This window comes from Polyergus mexicanus, unplaced genomic scaffold (assembly GCF_030449975.1).
Source record: "Polyergus mexicanus isolate NDT 795.1 unplaced genomic scaffold, iyPolMexi1.0 SCAF_12, whole genome shotgun sequence".
Classification (NCBI taxonomy): domain Eukaryota; kingdom Metazoa; phylum Arthropoda; class Insecta; order Hymenoptera; family Formicidae; genus Polyergus; species Polyergus mexicanus.
This window is the reverse complement of record NW_027223332.1, coordinates 8,743,519-8,764,480: the sequence shown is the minus strand read 5'-3', so window position 1 is coordinate 8,764,480 and position 20,962 is coordinate 8,743,519. Positions and strand designations below refer to the sequence as shown.

The window sequence follows — 20,962 nt, the reverse complement described above, 5'->3', positions numbered from 1 at the left end:
GACGGCAGCTTGATAAGAGTGGGGGAAGATCAATTATTAGCAGATTGTAATGCTAATCAATGGTTACCGGTTAGTGGATTATGTTTACGTAGGCTCTCATCACCGTAATTGACTCGATAGTTGGAAATGTGATTCTGTCCGATGAGAATGATGATGAATGTCGAACTCGCTGCTTTTCGAGGCACAATCGACGAAATTTTATCATGATAAGATTTTTTATTATCGTATACAAAAAGCTGCATTTTTTTGCTTGAAGAATAAAAATACGATCGAAATAAAAGAGAAAGAGGGGAAGCTTAATAGATTATATTATTTAATAATTTATATATCATTTAATAATACTCTATTATAGAATGGAAGGAAAAGGCGCGCTGTCTTCATCCGCTTCCTCGTTGAACATCAATGCGACGAATGTCTCAACTATCCAATCGGACTTTAAGGAATCTAGTAAGAAGAAACCAGGTTGCAGGGATACAAGTAGCAGTGGTGCTAACGTTGCAACCAGTAGTAGAATAAAGGACAAGAAGAAGGAGAATCATACTCCCATGGAGACCAGTGACGAAGAGGCACCGTCGATCGACGTCATCGGTAAGTTTTGAACTGATTGATATTCTCGGTCTTTATTTCGCATCACTTCTTTGCTACAGTCTGCGCTTAAATCTCGTTTCCACGATTTGATTTTTACTATTTCCTCCTAATGCTTTCCAAATATTTGGATTATTATACGATTTCCATTTACGAATTATCCCTATATTATAATAAGAATTAGGTTGATAATATTAAAGTTAAAAAAAGTCACTTTAATATTATCGAAATTATCTCGGTTTTCAAGAAGTTGATATAATATGTAGAGACAATGCGAAATAGTATTTCATATTATTGATATACTTTCGGAAAAACATCGCCGATTTATTGATTTCATTATGCCGCTTTTGTGGCGGTGGGAAGCGGGAGTATAGGATATTTAATAATATAATAATCTCTCTCACGTTGTATCACATAATCTGGCTTATATCGTGGCTTATTTTTGTAACATTTGAAGAACACTTTTTCAACATGTATATTGATATATTTGATATTAGAGATTGCGGTTAATTAAATCCAACAGAATCTATACGCGATATATATATATATATTGTTGAAGTATAAAACTCGATTCAATGAGATTAAAATCTTTTCTATACGAGACAAATGAAAAACAGCAACGAGTTAACGTTTAATCTTAGGTCTAAATTTAAACTTAACATTTAAGTATAATTCATGTACGCGCAGTTCCATTTTATATGGAAAAATTAGCGTTTCTTTTTATTCGTGTCGTAGCTATCGTTTTCCTCACAGAACTTTTGTGCAATATATTGAAAATTTGGTTACATCAACTACATAATTACGTCAGACTTTTATTCTTATTTTATACAATTTGTTGATACACGAAATACATGTACCAACGCTTTAAATATTGCGGTGTGTGTTCTAACATCAAATTATATATATATATATATATATATATATAACGTTAAAGAACATACATGAGGAGAGAGAGGATTTATTATTATATATCTAAACGTAAATTAATAGTTGTATAAATTTTCTTTTCAATGTTGTTAGGGGAAGCTTGTTTTCTAGGCTAATCAGTTTACAATTCTGAGGTAATTTGAGAATGTGCTTTATAATTATGGATGTTAAGGATAATATCTATTATTTATATTACATTCTACAATAGTCCGATTTTTAATTCTCGATCTATTTTATTTGCAATTATATATTTGATACGCTAGTATCGATACTTCGAGTCCCCTTTGTTGTTGAAGTGTCATCCTTGCGATATTCCGTTCACGGATATTTGCGTTGAAAAAAGAGGGGAGAAAAATCTGAAAACAATAGAATTATATTAGAATAAAAGTATTGTCAGAGTATTGTCGCATGCAATATATATCTTTTATATATGTATAGTACGCGTTTTATACGAAATATTCATAAAATTTAGAGAGCATAAAGAAAAGATTAATAATATATTTTTTTTTATTAATTAGTTTGTATTAATTATTATAAATATACACAAAATATTTTTTAAATTTTAACATTAATTGAGAGCGTCTAAATCTAATATGATTAAGTTATAACGTTAATATTTTTTAATCCTTAATTTTTTAATCTCTCAATGAAAGGGTACCGAGATGACGTTGACAAATAATCATAGACATAAATATTGTCTCAATACCTACCATATCTTAATATCTCTATCCGGAGCGATAAGAAAAATCGCGTCTTCTCGTTTCACGGAGCACCCTGAAGGGATGGCGCATTCACGTCGCGACTCGACGCGTTCGTTCCGTCGGTGACAACTTGTCTCACCTCGTCGTTCGCATGGCATAGCTTGCGATGTTTGTGCACGAAGTAATAACTCGGAAATTTGCAGCCGCAGATCTTGCAGGGATAATATTGTACGTTCAGATCCAACAATCTGACCTCCCGCTTATTTCCACGCGCGGCCGCCGCGGTTGCGGCTGCGGCTTCGGCTTCCTGTCTTGAGCTGCTGTCGCCGCTGTCACTGGTCGTCTCGGTAATCCTCGTCGGTGGTAACAAGTGCCGTTTGGCGTGCTTCCTGTAGCAATATTGCGACTTGAAGGTGTGCTTGCAATAGCCACAAGTATAGCAACCGCCGTTATTGGCATTGTTGGCATCGTTGCTCGAGTCGTTGTTGGGACTACGCGCGAGACCGTCGCCGGTTTGTTCGCTCGCCGGTCCACCGTTCTCGTCGTTTTCGCTCGACGGATCCTCACTTTCTATCGTCAATTGACAGTTCCTCTGCGGACGTGTCTGCGCACCGTGCGATGACGTTGCCGATGAATAGTTCTCGTTCAAGACTCGGTGAAAGCGCACCGGTCCGTCGCAGCACGCGATGTCGTATATCACGGAGAAGACGGTACTCGACGAGGAAGCGGCGGTCTCTCTCGCGGCCGAGGTTCGTGCTCGGCGACGAGACGAACGCGCTCGATCGTCCCGTTCCGACGATATCGCGGCGTTTCCGTGGTTGATTCGATCGCGATTTGATGTTCCATCTTGGGACGATCCATCTGATCGGCATTGTCGATCGGCGATTTGAGATCTAACGGAAACCTCGGCTTCTCGTTGAGCCTCGTCGCGATCCGTCGTCGAATTATCGTCGTCGCGGTGATGCGCAGGCGAGTGCGTCCGCGACACGGAAGTCGGCGCCGGCGAGATCGAGCGCGACGGCGACGACGTTCTTGTCGCGGAATTCGCTGTGCTATTCGTCACGGTGAAGGCGGTGAACGCGGCCGCGGCAGCTGCCACGAACGGCAGGGTTGATACAGTAGACACGATCTCCGGTGTTCTCGATCTGCTGGAGCTCGGTCTCGGCCGTTTATGTTTATGCAAAGTCGGCGACGACGGCGGTGACTTCGGCATCTCATTGGTGCTGCAAGCATTCACCCGTATTTTTTTATCTATTAATCTTGAAACTTTGAAATATTTTTTCGAATACTTTTGTAAAAAATTATTATTATTATTATTATATTCTTATTTATTTTTGTCATATTACAGCTGTTAATTATGATTACGACATTTCTCGAAATTATGAATCGCTGTTTTTAAATGTATACTGTTATCTTTATCAACAAAGCCAAAGATAATTTACATAATTTATTTAAATTTATAGTTAACTTTCTCAGTTTTCTCTCTCTCTCTCTCTCTCCCTCTCTCTCTCTCTCTTTTTTCTTCTTCTTAACGAATTATATTTTCTTCCAAAACTATAAGTGAAAATTTTGGTGCTATATGTTCAAATCTCATTGTATTGAAAAATCTTGAAGCAGCAAATTGAATGGTGTTCTATTAATAAACCAAAAAAGGAGAACTATGTATTATTTTCAAAACAATGTAATTTAGATGCTATTATCTTTCCTATATAAATAATAATAGTATTTGGATCAAATTACAATAAGCTGTCAGAATTAAATAAAAATTCGTAGATCATTATTGATAATGAAAACAATACACAATATAATAATAATATAAACTTTATAAGATCAATAAAGCTTATATTTTATACATATATAAAAAATCTTATAGATATAAACCTTATAAGATTTATAATCTCTTATTAATTTTATTGCTTAAAGATTTTGTATAGAATCTTCAGAATAGAGTTTAAATCTCTTTTTGATTTTTATACACTTTCTCAATAGCATAAATTTTTGGACTAAAATCGCGCGAGAAAGAAAAAGATTTCATCATTTTACTGCCAACCTATAATTCGCGCACTGCTCCTGCTTCTCTCTCGGAGCGATGACGCTGGACGTCACGGTCGTTGGTCGCATCAACGGCTGCATCGACGGCGGCAGATGATGCGACATGGCCGCTGACACCGGCGAGTACGCGAGCGGGGTCGTCGGGGGCCAGCAGAGGGGCGGGCCCACAACCAGACGGTTAGGTATGGGTCGCAGTATGCTGTTCCCCCCGATCGGCGGCGACCCGGCGGTCGTCGTCGACGACGTCGCGGACGTCGCTAAGGGCGGAGGCGGTGGCGGTGGTGCCCGCAGCCTCAGCAACGCGGCCCGGCACTGCTCCAAGGCGCCCGGCATGTGCAACAGATGCGTCGCCAGTAACACGCTGTAAACGTTGTCCAACGTCACCTCCAACCGCCCGGTGTACATGTAGTTGAGCAGCGGGGCGAACGCCTCTCCACCTGCCATCAGATTGGGAGGTGATTCGTTAATTGTTCGAGATCAAGCGCGAATTAGCACATAGGGTGTCTACTTCCTAGAAAAACATGGAAAACTTAAAATTCTCAGGGTGTTCCCCCCCCCCCCCCTGGAAAAATCAGCAAATTTTCATGGAATTTTATTAGGACTCGGGGAATATTTTAAAAAATTCTTTCTAGTTTTGATAATTTTGTATATTCAATGTCTTAACGAAATATTGAATATATGCGGTACAATTTTTTTTATTATGATTTTTAATGATAAATAAGTGGAAAATATTTACTTGACAAAAGCTATTTAATTTTTTTCAAACACATGCAATAAAAAAAAACTTATTTTAGAAAGTTGTATCAAACAAATCTTTAAAATATTCCCTTTATTCGGAATTTTGAACAAAAATACTTGGAAGATCAGGACATTATCAGAGAATTTTTTTACAAGATTTTAGTAGGGTCATCCTGATACATACTTCTTAACGAGTAGTTTTTTCATTCGTTTTATGAAGGAGTCCGAAAGAGAGAAAGAGAGAGGGAGAGAGAGACTAGTCTCTCACATACAGTTTTCTTTTATTGTTAAAATATGTCTTTTAACCTGATCTAATATCGAGCCGGAAGATAATCGTATGATTTTTCGAGAATACTTGAAAAAAATTAATAGATAGTTGTTTATGATTGATTGAATTTGAATCACACAATTAGGGAATCGAAATAGATTACTTTACAAATATAATATTTATGCATTATGTATAATAGATTTTTTTCGAATTACTATATTAGATGGAAAAATTATGATTACAATTCTGTTTCGAAAACTGCAAATGTAGACTTACCGTCGTTTGTAAATCCGGTTCAATTATCAGATTGAATTGGATTGAATCGGATAATTATTGAAAAATCCCAATGAGAGATTGGAAGTAGCGATGGCATACTGCACGACCGATAAAAGTTTGTTAATTATTCCGTCTCGCCATTCGTTTGATTGATATTATTTGAAAGCAGTTTTTGGAAATTGTCATTCTTTTTTTTTTTTTTTTTTAAACAGCATCTAAAATGCATCTATTCCTTATTTAGTATATCCAGAAAACGCTGCATATTGTAGCGAAAGAGGTGGTAAGAACAGAAAAGAGATAATAACGTGAGTATAAAAATTTTCTTGGAAATTTTCCATTTTGCATCAAATATTTAATTTACTATTTTATATTGTATAATAGCACATAGAACGCGACAGCATATTTTAAAAAATTCTATTCAGAATTTATCAACGAAATTAAGATATATGTATATAAACGATACTTAGTTTTTCATCATTTTACGTAATATAATCTTTACTGTTCGATATATTCTTCTTTTGCATATATATTCTTTATTAGAAAGATAAATGACAAATGAAGGATAGCCTCTCTCTCAACGTATAAAACCTCTTCTTAAATTTGAGAAGAGGGGAATAATTTAATCGGGGCTGATGAAGGAACTTTTTGTTCATCGAATGATATTTACCAATGGACGAGACCGACACGGAGGTGACCGGTCGCTGCGATTGTCCGTTGGTCGCCGTGACGGCGACAGTCGCGCAGGAGGGATCGAAGGGCGAGGTCGTCGACGACGATGACGTTGTCGTCGTCGTCGCGCTCGCCAGCAGGGCCTTGAGATATCCGCTGTGGGCCGCGAGCACGCCCTTATGCGCGACGAACTGGTGCTCACCCTCGTTACCGACTCGCACGACCGTGTCGGGCGGCGAAAACGTGTCTTGGAGGCAGGGGTAGCTGGCGCCGGTGATACCGCCGCCGAACCAAGCTCTGTACAAACCGTACATCGTCGATCACCCTTTACGGATATACAATGCGGTACCAACAACCACTTTCCCACCCTACGCGTGTTTCCTATAAGGATTTTTCCAGATACGAATTTTCTAATGGACGTTCAATGTCGGCTCGTGACATCAACGACATCGATAGACGAATAGGGTTTTGCTTTTAAGACATTACGATTGAAAAAGCGCCATTGTCGGTGAGAAATGCACAAAGCGACGTCGTCATTGTTATCTTATTTTTCTTTCTCCACAGAATTCACAAACGAAAATCCAAGCGTTCTCATAATGTTTGTTTAATATCTCGCAGCTTTTAAAATTTTTAACGACTCCGATTTCTCGTAAGACAATACCACGTCTCGCGATCTCGGATTCGATACTTCTCGGAGGAAACGGGACCGGATGTCTCTTTCGACACCCTCGCTTTTGTGATACGCGGGCTGATCTCGCGGCTCTTTGTGATTTGAACGCCGGCTGGCAGGCACACCGTCGCGCACTGTTATCAGCTGCGCGTAGACACGCTCGCTTTTTCATGCCGTAGCTCTTCTACCACCTACCTACCTACCTACCTACTCTACCGCTTACATCGCGTGGGGTTGGCTCAACAACCCCCCGGGAATAACCGAGAACCGCCCCCGACGAGCGTAGATTGGCGGCGTTACAAGCGATCACAGACGAGCTGCATCTGCGCCCCGTGGATTCCTCTCTACGCGAGAGGATGCGCTCCTGATCGCACCCTTGTTTCTCTTACGATAGGAATTCGCCGGCTTTCGAGCCCCATCCCGTCGTTAGAGACGACGACGATAACGATTAATTTTTCACAATCACCCGTCATTTTTATTCAGCTATCCGAGATTGATTTCCTCAGGGTCGTAAAGAATAAATAACAAAAATTTCTTTCGAGGGAGCTAATCTTTTCTGAGGTAACGCGCTCAAAAAAATCACACGAGCGTTTAACATTTTTTTTTTTTTTTTGTTCGCAAAATTTTCCGTTAAATGTTTCCTGCGACAAGATACGGCATAGCGATATAAGTGAAAAAGATATCGCGAACGATGGAGACAACACGTCGCGATACGAATGCGTGCATCGTCCCAATTTAGGACGTCAACTTATTCACGCCGTTGTGTCACGCAACGCATATATATGTAATTGCAGCATTTAAACTAATAATATGTTGAACCCTACGTAGTAAAAATCATACGAGACTCTTGGAACTTGAATAAATTTTTCTTCCACGTACTAAATATTGCGAATGAATATCGATAAGAATATTAATTGAAATATTAATAATTGAATACGTTGAGATTGTCGATGAAAATTAAATTGGATAAACAGTGATTGATTGAAAGAGACAAAATATAATGTTTTCGCAAGAAACGTATATATTTACATATTACAGATAATTCTCAATTAAAATCTATCAGTCATCAATTTTCATAAATATGAGTGTCTTTATTTTTAGAAATCTTTGTATCTTCATAAACTTGACATTTCTCTCTCAACTTAATAAATCTATCACGATTGCTATTATATTGTATATTATTTTCTAATATAAATTTTTTCTTATACATATTTTCGCATCCAATTACGTTGATATCTCGAACAAAATATCTGAAAGATTAGGGAATTTTTAAAGAATTTTTTTTACAAGATTTGAGTAGGGAGAGACATCTTGATTTTTTTGTTGTGTAAAATTATAATTATCAATTGAATTGAAATGGTTGAAGAAAATAGAAGATTCTTGCAATTGTAACGTTTACGCGATAAACACCGACATGTTTGGCTACTCTAAATGAGACGTTAAACGCTAACGCGAGGAGGAGAGGAATAGAGAGCAAAGAAGGAAGAAAATATTTTTCGACAGTCGGCTAGATGATGAGCGGAGAGGAAGAGCGCTCTCGTCTTTCGGAGAGCGATCTTTCGCCATGAGATGCGTCTTTTGCCGGTCTCTTCCTTCCTCTCTCTCTCTCTCTTTCTTTCTTCGCTCCTCTCTCGGAGGCTCTCTCGCCCGCGCCTCTGGCCTGGCCTCTCTGATGTTTTTCATCAAATTAACTCTCGCAGCATGAGAGAGTACGCGCTCCTCTCCACTCCGCGGCGGCGTGTTTGCATAATATCGTTTATAATTCAGCTCGCGCTGAATTCCACTTTATTCCGGAGCCGCGATCGCTCGCCCCGGCCCGGCCCTCTTCTTCGTTCTTTCCTCTGCTTCTTCGTCAGGCAGGGCATCCCGTTCCACCTTCTCTCGCCCCGGCTACGCGCACGAGCTCACCTCTGCTACTTATCGTCCTCTCCCTACCCATATCTTGTCAGCGGTTTCGATTCTCGTTCTTGAGGACATCGAGCAGCATCTGCATCCGTATAGTTTATGCTCCTTCGAAAAATTAATGTCAAATGCCAGGTGAATTAAAATCATCAACTAGAGTTTTTTTTTTTCTTTTGTGCGAGATAGACGATAAGAAAATGTATCTACATACGGTTCTATATTTTTTTACTAGCGGAATGACAGTTGTGTGTATGATTTTTAAGAATATTGATTTTTAATTTTTATATTGCAAATATAATTCAAATCTTACAAAAGTTATTCAGTTTTTTCAGTACATTTACTTTAATTAAATTTAGTACTCGAAGAGGTTCTTTCCTTTGTAAGAGTGGAAAATATTAAAAAAACACACAAAAAAAAAATATTTTAGAAAATTGCACCGAGAAATCTAAAATATTTTCTTTATCTAGAATTTTGAACATAAATACATTGGAAGATCATTGGAAATCTTTTTACAAGATTTGAGTAGACATCCTGGATATAAAGTTATATAAACAAACATTGTTTCTCTCATCCTATTTCGCTCATCTTCAACGACCGTTGATCAAATCGATCGCTATTTTTCGCGATGCGAAGAATATCTAAACAAGTCTATAAAGAAATTCGATCGTTGTCGGTGAGAATCCGTCCGCTATTGGGGGTCCAGTACGGGGACTCGGCGATTACGCACATTTCCCAGGAGGCCGTTGTTTCAAACCAAAGCTAACAGAGGCTCCCCCCCTTCTGCGCTTTTCGCCCGTCTGTCTGTCCCGTGTTCGACCCCCTTCCGCAACATCGTCGTCGCGATCAGCGAGTATCGTCGAGATTGTCGTTGCAATAGCAATCAAACAACCTCGAATACAATAGAAAAGTAAAACTTTTCTGAAAATGAGATGTGTCACGCGAATATCTTCTTCACCTCTGTCCAAAGTCTCTATAATATAAAACATGTAAATTAATAATATATTAATGATAATAATTAGAATGAAATAAAACAAATAACACAAGTATAGTGCATAGCAGTAATTATATTATATTATATAATTACTATTTATAATAATAGTAATTTTTAAACATAATAATATCATCAAACACAGTTCATATTATATTATATTATATTATATTCTGTTTGAAATTATTTAAAAAAAAAAAAATGGATTTTTTTGTGTAATTGGCTCGTCTGCCATTAGCAACGATCACTTTAATCGAGAAAATGGGAATTCGCGCGCGAATAGGGCCCCGTACCGGAAATAATCGTAGCGGCGAAAGAAAGTACACAGGGGGAGAGGAAGAGGGCTCACGCTCCCCGGGATCGTCTCTCGAGGAGACGAAAGAACGCTCGCGGTTTAATGCTTCCAACCAGTCGAGACAAACTAAGCAAACACTTTTCGCGATATTACCAGACCCTGTGAGCGGACTTACCGCATGTTCTCCGCCGCGTTTCCGCAGCAGCTCCCTCTCCTTCTCTATCCCCTTTCTCCCATCCCCACATCTTTCCCATTTGGCTCCTCGTTCTCTTCACGTATAAGGAAATAAATAATTGCTATTCGGCTTATTTATTTACTGTTTTATCGATTCTCTTCAGAAATAATAATTTCTCGTCATAATTAATTGTGCAACAATAATATAGAGACTAACATGTAATCTTTTTTTCTAATTTATATTTTCTTATAATAAAGCTTTATTTGTAAAATTCCATATTTTTGTACGCATATTTGGATGATAAAAAAGATGGTACGGTACAAAATAGATTTCGAGATCAACATTATTATTCATGTTCGTTGCAAATGTTGCTGTGTTTCTCTTGTTCCAAGATTGTTCAATAAATTGATTGCATTATATAGTACTTCATTGTAAGAAAATGAATATATTTTCTAGAAAATGAATTAAAAGCGCTTTAATTGAGAAAAACGGCGAGAGGAAGGTAAAACTTATTTATTTTATTAAATAAACCTATTTTGTGAACTGAATGGCTTCTTAATAAATTTTTCCCGTAACATAGTGCACGTAGAAACATTCTATTTTCGTAGAAATAGCAGATGAAAATATTGTGCGTACACTCACACGAATGCTAATTTTCCAACAATTTCTTTAGAAAGAAATAGAGAAACGCGCGCTTTTCTAGATAATTAATATATTTTAAACACAGAGAAAAAGAACATTTAAAGATTAATCGCATCCTGAATATAATTATAAAAAATAATTTCCAAAGGTTAATGATAATAATGCGATAAAACTGCATGCATTTTTTCTAAAAAAAATTTTTCCACCTTTATATCTTTGTGGAGAGACATAACGGATCCATAAGTTGTATCTGCTCTTCTTTTTTTCTTCCCCCCTTTATTAAGTAAATTACATATGCGAAATTGTGATATCTGGATATCGGATCTCGCATATTCGCGAACATCTATTCGTATCGTTTAGATTTATGTACCGCTCTTATATAACACGCGTGAGAACGTTAACTCGATCACACGCAATTAAATGACGACTCGCGCTCGCCTAGATCACACACAGTATGATGATCGCAGAGTAGTCATAGCAAATTGCTGGGAAAATTAAATACCCGGGGATCCGTCATGTATCGGTCATTTGGCGGTGGTAGCGATGACGATGGTGGCAATAGTAGGAAGGAGAGGGGGGGGAGGCAGGGTCAGTGAAAACCCGAGCGCGCGCGCACGTAGCACGAGCTAATTAGCGTCTTGATTTACTTAATCCCAATTAATGGCTCCGCTATGCTGCCTCTCTCTCTCTCTCTCTCTCTCTCTCTCTCTCTCTCTCTCTTTCCCCTTCTCCCTCCTACCTGCTCATCTCCTCTCAACGTGTTCTTGTGTGTACTATAGGCGGTGTGCAGGGGGGAGGAGGGGGGCGTTCTCGTTCAAATTCGTGCACGCTTCCGCTTCGCAAATACGCCGGATTATCCACGTGTGGATACACACGGTACGGCTAATATACCGGGAGACTCCTCCGTACGCGTACCGCGGATACCTGTACGAATTAACTGCTGCTAAGCGTTGTAAGTTCCTCTCATCCGCTTCTCTTCGCCGCGTGATTATTGTCCGCTTCGCGTAATTGCACGAATAGAGCGAGGTGCATATTTGCACAATCGGGACGGTAGAGTAAGTAACGCAGAGGGCAAAGGTCTCGTTGCGATGAATTTCATCTCGCACTTTTCCGTTGGCAACGATAAATTCTTGAATGCGGTATTGGTTATGATATGAAAAATATGTTATGTATGTAGTAATTTTCAATTTTCGCTTCTCTTGCTAAGACTCTAAAAATAATGAAGAATATTCCAAATTTTATGTCAATTTATTTTTTATAATCTGTGTTAGGGTTTTTTTTTTCCTATCTTTATAATTAAAACTGATAAATTAACTAATATATTTTCGAATCTTTTTACATTATTTTTAAATTATTTCTCGCTTTTTCTTTCTCATCTCTACAGAAAAAAAAATTTTTATTCCACTATACTAGTTAGACGCTGAAAAAAAAAAATAAAGAAAAGCGTGCATTTTATGAAAAAATTTTGCTTGTTACATCAAATAGCGAAGTATCAAATTGTTGATGTAAGATGAATTCTCGCAGCATCAGCGCGCGATCGATCGATATTCTATCGATGATGTACTTTACATCGTTCTGACGATGCATCATGGTGGGCTAATCGCCGTAATTCAATCAGTCGACGAGATGTTTTAAAGGGTCGCGCGCACGTGGAGAGGATGAGACCGGCGGTCTCCCTCATCATCAATGGTAGCCTTTCGCCCCCGCTCATCCCCGTCACGATTGACAGATGTTATTTACACAAGTGAACCGTGATCCAGCGGCACCCAAACGCTACAAGCAATCCCGTATTTGCACGGCCTATTCCCTGTTAACGATAATCGCGCAGGTGGCTTGTCAAAGAAATGAGAGGGGAGGCTGTGTTACATCTCGCTCGGAGATACAGATATATATTTGTTTACACGTCTAATTTAATTGACGGTATTTCTCCGTATAAAAGCATCGATAATTTTGTTTTGAATTATTTTTCAAATAAAAAGTTTATCATTTTTATTTTATTTTCTAATTAATTACAAATATAGTTTCTAACGAATGCATTTTTATACGCATACAAGTGATGTTTAGAACAAACGATTCAACAATACAACTAATTAAGAGGAGTGGATATCTTTGAACCTGTAAAAAAAAATGACTGCGATAAATCATTCGTGAAATATAAATAAATTTATTATTTAGTGCTAATTTTTACATGGACTTACGAAAAAAATGAGATACTTAAAGTTGAAAAAGAGTTTGCTTATTAAAATATATAGAGTAATTAAAAAAAAATTTTTTTTTTGTTTTACCACAATTTCTCAAAAAGATAGATATTAAAAAGTTTCCTTAAATTATTGTTTGTAATTAATTTCTCTGTTGAACAAATTGAACCTAAAACTTATCAAGAAAATTTACTTTGTCAATTGTCATTTAAGAAATTTTTTAAAAATCGAGAATTGTTGAAATTCCTTTTTTCCGCTGTCATTTTGGCAATAAATCTTTTGCTTCTGTTTCAGAAATTAAATCAATAAAGAAATAATTAAGAAAGAGAATGTTGATCGTGTCCTGAAATTTTGCGTGTAAATCATTGAATTGTGGTAAAATAAAAAAAAAAGCTTTTTCTTTATTACACTATATATATCTTAATAAACAAAATTTTGTACAAATTTTTACAACTTTATACAATTTTTTTAGTATTTTTTTTTTTGTGTGTAAAATCCATGTAAAAATTAGTACTCTAAAATTTAATTCTACTAAAAATTCATTTATTATATTTGTCGAGTAATTTGTCGCAAACCATTTATCGCGTTTATTTTTTTGCGGGTTCAAAGGCATCCACTCTCCTTAAAGGTAGGGTAAATTTCCGCAATTCTGCTGGAAAGAACGCGCGTCTTTTTTTTTTATATATCCTGTATATCGAACCGTATCTTTTTTAGCAACAACGAGAACCGTCGGAGAATGGTATTATGGTGAATTTGTGGCACGTATTACCGCATCCTTGCGCAACCATCGGACGTTTTTTTTTTGTTCGGGACGTCGCGAGTGCAACGGTGGGAGAGATTGCGAAGGATCGCGCATGTTTATTTTTAATCATTCTCGCTGGCGTAGAGAGGAGAGCGAGCGTAAATCTCATAAATACATAAATACAAAAATGTCAGCCCGGAGCGAATCCGCAGCGATCGCCGCGGGCGGCGGCCTCCCTTTTTAGTTTGCCGTACCGTTTGCTTTTTAAACTCCTCCGCTTTTTCGCCTTCGTACAAATCGTGTCGATCGACACGCGTTTTTCGGAGAATCGCGTGTTCTAAGAGATGAGGGAGGGAAAAAAAAAAAACTTTGCCATGTGGATGAACGGATTTGCTCGGATTGTCATGATTTCGATCGAGATAATTACAGTATTATTATGGTATATTGTTAGTGAATAGTGATATCTGAAAGATATAGAAGATGCCAAGAAGAGCGGATAATTGTGGTCGATCGGAGAATCGTTAATTGAGAGAAAGATTGCTTTAGGAACTTAGGGAGATCACACAGATCAAAGGGAATATTTTATTGGGCATATCCTCGCGAGAGGAAACGACGCAATCACCCTTGGTCGACGGTAAACACTAGTTTGTGGATTTTCCACGATGAACGCACTCCCTATTTAATGTATGATCGTTTAACGTATGCGCATTCCAGGAAGATCTTACGAGTAGTCATACATGTATTTCCGCAAACTGTTCTGCAAGATCATGAAACGGAAACGAATTGTACGAATAACAATCTACATGTTACGAGACGAACACGTTCTCGACATAGCCTTTATAAAATATTCAGGTTACCCTTTTTGTCGTCAACCAGCTTAAATTAGCAGATAGATAATGTCCACTGTTCTCGCGGCCGTATCTTTTTTTAACGGATTTACCGTTTTAACGAAGTTTAACTTCTCGGCTTTTGTTTCCCCGAACGAGGGTTTGAGTGAGGGTGAGAGGGAAGGACGAGAGGAGAAAATGTCAGTCATGTTTCTACGCGCGATTCGGGAAACAGAGTATTTCCAAAGACTCGAAACGTTTTTACTTTTTGAAACCGTCAATTTATTCACGGGTATTTGATATAAGGGACAATGGAAATAATAATTCTTAATAATAATTCGATCAGTTATCGTTACTCTATTATTAATTAAATCTGAAGTCATTTATTAAAATACATTTCGTATGAATTGAGTGGGGTTTTTTTTTAGCGTTTCATCGGAAAAATTGATTATTTCTCTATACTTTCTTCCCTCCTCTGACTTTTTAAATTGTGAATTATAAAGATCCCGCATTTCGAACTTAATTTACTCGGAAACCAGCCGTTACCGATGATGAGTTAACTCGTTTTAACCCATCGGCCAATATCGCGTAACTGCGCATGGGTTCTCTCTATTGAATGGGCTCTTGTATAAGTTATTCATCACGCGTTTCATCCAGTTTTAACTCTCCTTTACCCGCCTCGGTCTGCTCTCACCCTCCTATTCTCCGTATAGCGTATTACTTTGAGTGTATGGGGAACGAGCTTTACGAATTATTCCACGTGACATGCGCGTTATCGCGTTATTCTGTGGATATATTGTATTCGCTTTGTACTTTGGGTCGAGATCGGTGCTTTGCACGTATTTGGCGAGACGAGTTCGAACGAATTCCAAGAGAAATCTCATTAAAATGTCGAGGATATGATCATTAAAAAGAAATAATACAAATGTATGAGAAAAATAAAGAAAAATCTATTTTATAATATAAAATAATATAAACTTTTGACAATAAAATATGTAAAATAAGAATCTCCCTTTAAACATAAACTTTCTTTGTCTCGAAAAAATTTTTCTTTTAAAATTCGAAAGCTCAAACATAAAAGAAAAACGTAGACTAGATATATGGTAATAGCATTATTAATATATGTATCAGTTTATTTTATTTCTTAATAAAATAGAACTCGTCTCTCGAATATATCCGCCGCCTATTAAATTGATTTGTAATTCAGAGTAATTAGAATTCGCACTACATATTCAGATTGAATATTACACGTCGAATATATACAGTAGGAGGGATGCGAAAAAACCAAAGTACAAATTTTTCATACATTACAAGGATGCGTATTGTCGAATAATCAGCAACTGATATCCGTGATACTACTTATACAGAGAGAAAGAGAGAGAGAGACATAGTCAAAAATTTCAAATGCAGCGCAGTATTCTACTTTAGGCTACGGTATTATCAACCTGTCGATCGCGGGGAAAGGGATGCGCGCGAATTACGAGAGCGATTTTCTCTTGCTCTCGGGAATACCTGTCAATCATTGTCTCGCGGATATTCTCGCACGGCATGTTACTCTCACCTCCGCTCGCCGGCGACTCTTCCAATCGGTGCGGTGATATTCGTATAGGTAGATAGATATTTGTTCTCGCTCGCTCTCCCTGCTTAGCCCTTGGCGATCGGTGCACAATGTCATTGGTAATTCCGTGTCAACAATAATCTCGCGTACAATCCGAAAGATACGTGGGATGTGGCTCGTGTGACAGGTCACCGGAGAACGGATACATACGAGTTTTGAGAGAGAGTGTGATAGAGAGAAAGAGAGCCCAAGAGTATCGAATGCCAAATAATTGGCCCAGCATCAAGCGACCATCGTTTAATGCCAAATTTTCGTTGAATTGAATTAACTCTAGAACCATCGTGACACATACATTTTCATCTTATTATAAGGACACTCGTCAAACATCAAATGTTACCGCTTTGTCTCATTATTTAATCCATCGTATCACTTTTGCATTTGAATTTTCGTAGAGATGCGAAATAATTATCTCATATAAATGTGACAATATTTTATACGTTTTGTGAAAGATGATTGAATTTTATAATTTATTTTGCCTGAATATTGCATATTTATTTTTCCGTCCGGACAGTTGCGATTGTATTAGATACGCGATGTCACATCTCGCAATAATTGTCGACACGAGTAAATTTATGCGATTTTGCGGAAAAAAGGGAAGAGCGTGAATTATCAAAGCGAGAGCGAGCGACGTCGACGTTTGCGCGGGGCTAAGAACGAACGGCAAAACTTTTTAATTGGGCGTCCTTAATTAGCCGAGTAATTATACTGTCTCTCGCTCCGTTTCCGTTGCGCCAACTTCTCTCCCCTATCCCTCCCCCTCTCCTTCCTTCAAATCCCCCGCTTCATCCGCGCTGCGCCACTCGCGTTTTCACTCGAGCTCTGTTCGCGAAAATTCTGTGATTAACTATATTTACTCAATTACATAGCGGATAAATGCGAGTACCTTCTCTAAATAGCCGCCGTGCAACGCGTTGTACGTTTATTTTCGCGCAAACACATTTTATCGAATGTCGTTTATCGACGCTTGAGTTAACGTCCCTGAAAATGTTGACTTGATGCTAAAACATCCAAATACCATCAGGATGTCTACACCTTGGAAAAACATGGAAAAGAAATTCTCAGGGATTTCTTTTATATCTGGAAAAATTAGGAAATTTTCGTATAATTTTATTGGTACTCAAGTGCCTTTTTTTTTTTAATTCTCTTTTTTATCATTTTGCTCTGATATTGTAAGTAATCCATCGATAAATCAAGTTGTGAATAAAATATTCAAATTATATTATAAATATATATCTTTATATATCTCTGTTTATATATTCAATGTTTTAACAAAATATGCAGTACATATTTTTTTATCGCAACTTTTAGTGATGAAAAATGAAAATGTTATGCAAATGTGAAAAGTATTTATTGTAGTTATTCAATTTAGAGGTACATACGTGTATTTCTTATCAGGATTCTTTCTATTATCGATTACTAAAAACATAGATATAATAATGTTTATCTTTTTAGAAGCCATTTTGACTTTAATAACCCCGCTCAAATTGATGTTCCTTAAAGGAGCGAACATTCGAATGAAAAAAATTTATTTATTAAATTTTATCAAAATTTTATCTTCAACTTTTGGCTTTAACTACACAAAATGCCACATAATCGAGCATCATCAGCACGTGCTCGTCTCTCTCTCTCTCTCTCTCTCTCTCTCTCTCTCTCTCTCTCTCCTCTCTCTTTCTCTCTCTCGTTTTATGTATATCACGATCACCACGCGCATTTATATTTCACGCGGGCCGCAGCAGATATGTAGTCATTTTAATAGACAACCCCTTTGACGTTTCGGCGACGTGCATTATATCGCAATTACACGCTCGATAAAATCTAACACACGACGCGATGTGTGGCTGGCACCAGCATATCGCTCGTCGCCTTTTATATTTTACTCGATTCTTATCGCGACGTATCAGCGCGAAACACGTCCCCGATTCGAAGCGTTCTGTCATGCTGGATGATTGAGGAATCGTTGTATTTTCATTTGGAGAACGCGTAATTACGATTGCAATTTTATTGAAATAATGCATCTCCGAATTTATTTTTTTCTTTATTATTTAAAGTCTTCTCGTGTTTTTAGATCATTAACAATCGAGAAATTAAAAATATAATCCTTTAATTATGAAGAAATATATAGTGATGATATAATAATCTTTTAATATAATAATGCTTTAATTAAAATTATGATATCTCGACAGAACGCGATAATAGCTTAGCTCGTAATGATAATGTCAGGATGTCTACACCATGGAAAAGAGGGACTCTCTATAAGTTCCGCTCCTTCCATCTTCTCATATTATTTCTTCGATCACTTTTTCAAATTTTATAAATTATATCACACATAAATTTGTTTTGTAAATATTATTACTGTTCCTATATTTGTTTATTATTGTCGTTTCAGAGAGCGGCAGGCAGATAGGACCTCACGCTTGCACAGTGTGTCAAAGCGTCGTCGAGGGTAGCGCACATAGTCGCGCATTGCCGCGCAGCCAGGCGTCGCAATACGGTCTACGGGAGGACCAGGTGCCGGTTGGTGCGCGCGTCTGCAACACCTGCAGATGCAAGGCCGTCCGAGGACGTTACACCACCTGCCCGTTGCCTGGTTGTCCGAATTTAAACAGTTCCAAGTCCAGAATAAAACGGCTGAGAGCGTTGCCCTCCAAGTGGCTCGATTTACCGCTGGAGATCCGTGAGCCGATCGCTCAAGAATTCCGTGAGTATTTTATGTAAATTATTGGTATATTTATATATAGAGATAAACATAGATATGCTTATTATAATGTTTATAATGTAAATTGATTACTCCATTGCAATACGCGTGTTATGTTAATTATTATGTTATTATTTAATAAGTATATTATTATACATTTATTATATTAAACGTACCAGGGTGTCTATATTTTCTGGAAAAAATATGGAAAACCTGGAATGTTGAAGGATTTTTTTTTTGTACCTGAAAAAATCACGGAATTTTTATGGAATTTTTTTTATGGGATTGTTTATTTCAGAGATACCGAATAATGCGACAAAATGCTGCTCGGCTTGCTTCAGCCGTATATCGCGTCGACTAGCGCCGCATCTTACCGGTGGTACCGAAGCATCCGAGGATGGCGCCGATACGATGTTGCGTCAATGGGCGGACGAGGAGTTGGAGCAGCTCCGTAAAGCGCTTCGAGAATACGGCACCAATTGGCCAAAGATCGCCGAACAAATACCCGGCAAGACGAGTCAGCAGTGCAAGAACTATTATTTTGCTTACCGAAAAAAGTTGACTTTAGATCAAGTTGTTAGCGAATATTATACATTGTTGGGCGAGGAACGGAGGCCGCCGTACGTGACTGATGAGGAAGAGAGCGGAAGTAGTACGAGCAGTTGCGACGAACTAGCCGTAAGTTCGTTTTTACAAATCATGAAAAATTTTTTCGATTTTTTTTTTATTTGATATCTATATATGATATGTTTTTTTTTCTCTTTTTCATGTTTCTTTTCTTCGCCAGGTTCACGACTCGAGTGATACCGCCAGCGCAGGAAGTCCAGCGACCACTATGACGGGTAGTAACGCAGCGGTGATACCGAGCGGTGGTCCTACGGCGACATCCTCATCATTATCTTTTCAGCGACCTAACGAGCTCGGATCGTTGGAAAAGCTCGGTGAAAAAATCTCTGACATAACCGTCGTATCACTTGTTCCGCCTGCCGGATCGTCCCATCAGTCTTCCAGCAGCGGTGGTGCTGCGGTTACATCCGGTGGCGCTAGGGAGGATTATGACAGCTCTGCCACGGTAAGATGAAACTCTTTAGCTTTCTTCTCTAAGTTTTAATTTGCCTTATTGTAGATTATACAAAAATGTTTTGTAGTCATCGGAGTTTGTTTTAAGTTTCTATACCACATTTAATCATGCAATATTAAGAGATATATATACACAATGTACATCATACACATTCTAAGATGTATTGAATTACAAATATATATCAAAATAATCTCAAATTTCCCAATGCTAACATAATTAAAATATCTTCTTTATAATATTTTTTGAACACACACTCGTTAATCTTATCGTTGATGTTTTATAATAATATATTGACGTAAAGAAACAAATTACGAAACAATATTTTTGCATGATAGGGCCGTCTGATAGAGGTGCGCTAATTGTTTCAGGAGACGGCGGACGAAGGTCAGGGAGGTGCTGATTTAGATAATGGTAGTGTTGTGGTGACTATGACCGCCAGCGGCAACGCAACATCGTTGCAACAACAGAGCCAACATCAGCAACCACCACCAGCCACAGCTCATTCGCCTCCTTCAACAACAAGTAATTCAAATCCTCTCACTGTCAAGGATCTCATGTTGGGAGTCATCGAGATGCAATTAAAACGCACTCCCAATAGCCCGGCCGATAATGGCGGCTCATCCGCACCTAACAGTTCCGGTACGCCGACAATATCCAGTATCTTAAAAACAGATCACCGCAATGACATAACATATGTTCGCGGTTATAAACCATCCTCGAGTATGACGAACACAGCGTTGCCCAATAGAGATACAAATCTGGCAACACTCTCTGTTGTATCGGGATCTCATCATGGTCATCGATCCGCTCCTAGCCCGCAGCAAATCGGTAAGTCTATTAATATCATTATTTTTTTATTTATATTTTGAATATAAAATCGGCCTTTCCAATTCTTATAAAAAACATGTTCAAA

General features: G+C 38.0%; 2 protein-coding genes across 2 annotated transcripts in view; one reads left to right on the top strand and one right to left on the bottom strand.

Annotated features, from left to right (window-relative positions):
* The window catches only part of Smr (nuclear receptor corepressor smrter), a 35,892-nt gene that overhangs the window by 9,657 nt on the left and 5,273 nt on the right, over window positions 1-20,962 (top strand). Inside the window, exons 9-13 of the mRNA XM_070305312.1 lie at window positions 353-588; window positions 18,660-18,971; window positions 19,267-19,646; window positions 19,756-20,040; window positions 20,418-20,877. Coding sequence (XP_070161413.1) covers window positions 353-588; window positions 18,660-18,971; window positions 19,267-19,646; window positions 19,756-20,040; window positions 20,418-20,877 — 1,673 coding nt within the window. The remainder of the gene's footprint in view (window positions 1-352; window positions 589-18,659; window positions 18,972-19,266; window positions 19,647-19,755; window positions 20,041-20,417; window positions 20,878-20,962) is intronic.
* On the bottom strand, window positions 1,780-6,711 carry LOC138938219 (uncharacterized). Its single transcript, XM_070305050.1, has 4 exons — window positions 6,215-6,711; window positions 4,264-4,702; window positions 2,223-3,436; window positions 1,780-1,868 (listed from the first exon to the last, which is right to left on the bottom strand). Exons 1-3 carry the CDS (start codon window positions 6,528-6,530, stop codon window positions 2,275-2,277), a joined length of 1,917 nt encoding a protein of 638 aa, XP_070161151.1. The 5' UTR covers window positions 6,531-6,711; the 3' UTR covers window positions 1,780-1,868; window positions 2,223-2,274.

What these genes read in the sequence shown, in the direction of transcription:
- LOC138938219 (XM_070305050.1), bottom strand. Translation starts at nt 6,530, where the DNA reads ATGTACGGTTTGTACAGAGCTTGGTTCGGCGGCGGTATCACCGGCGCC. An exon ending in CGTGTCGGTCTCGTCCATTG is followed by an intron (nt 4,703 to 6,214) that starts GTAAATATCATT and finishes ATCTGATGGCAG; the next exon opens with GTGGAGAGGCGTTCGCCCCG. An exon ending in GAGCAGTGCGCGAATTATAG is followed by an intron (nt 3,437 to 4,263) that starts GTTGGCAGTAAA and finishes GAATGCTTGCAG; the next exon opens with CACCAATGAGATGCCGAAGT.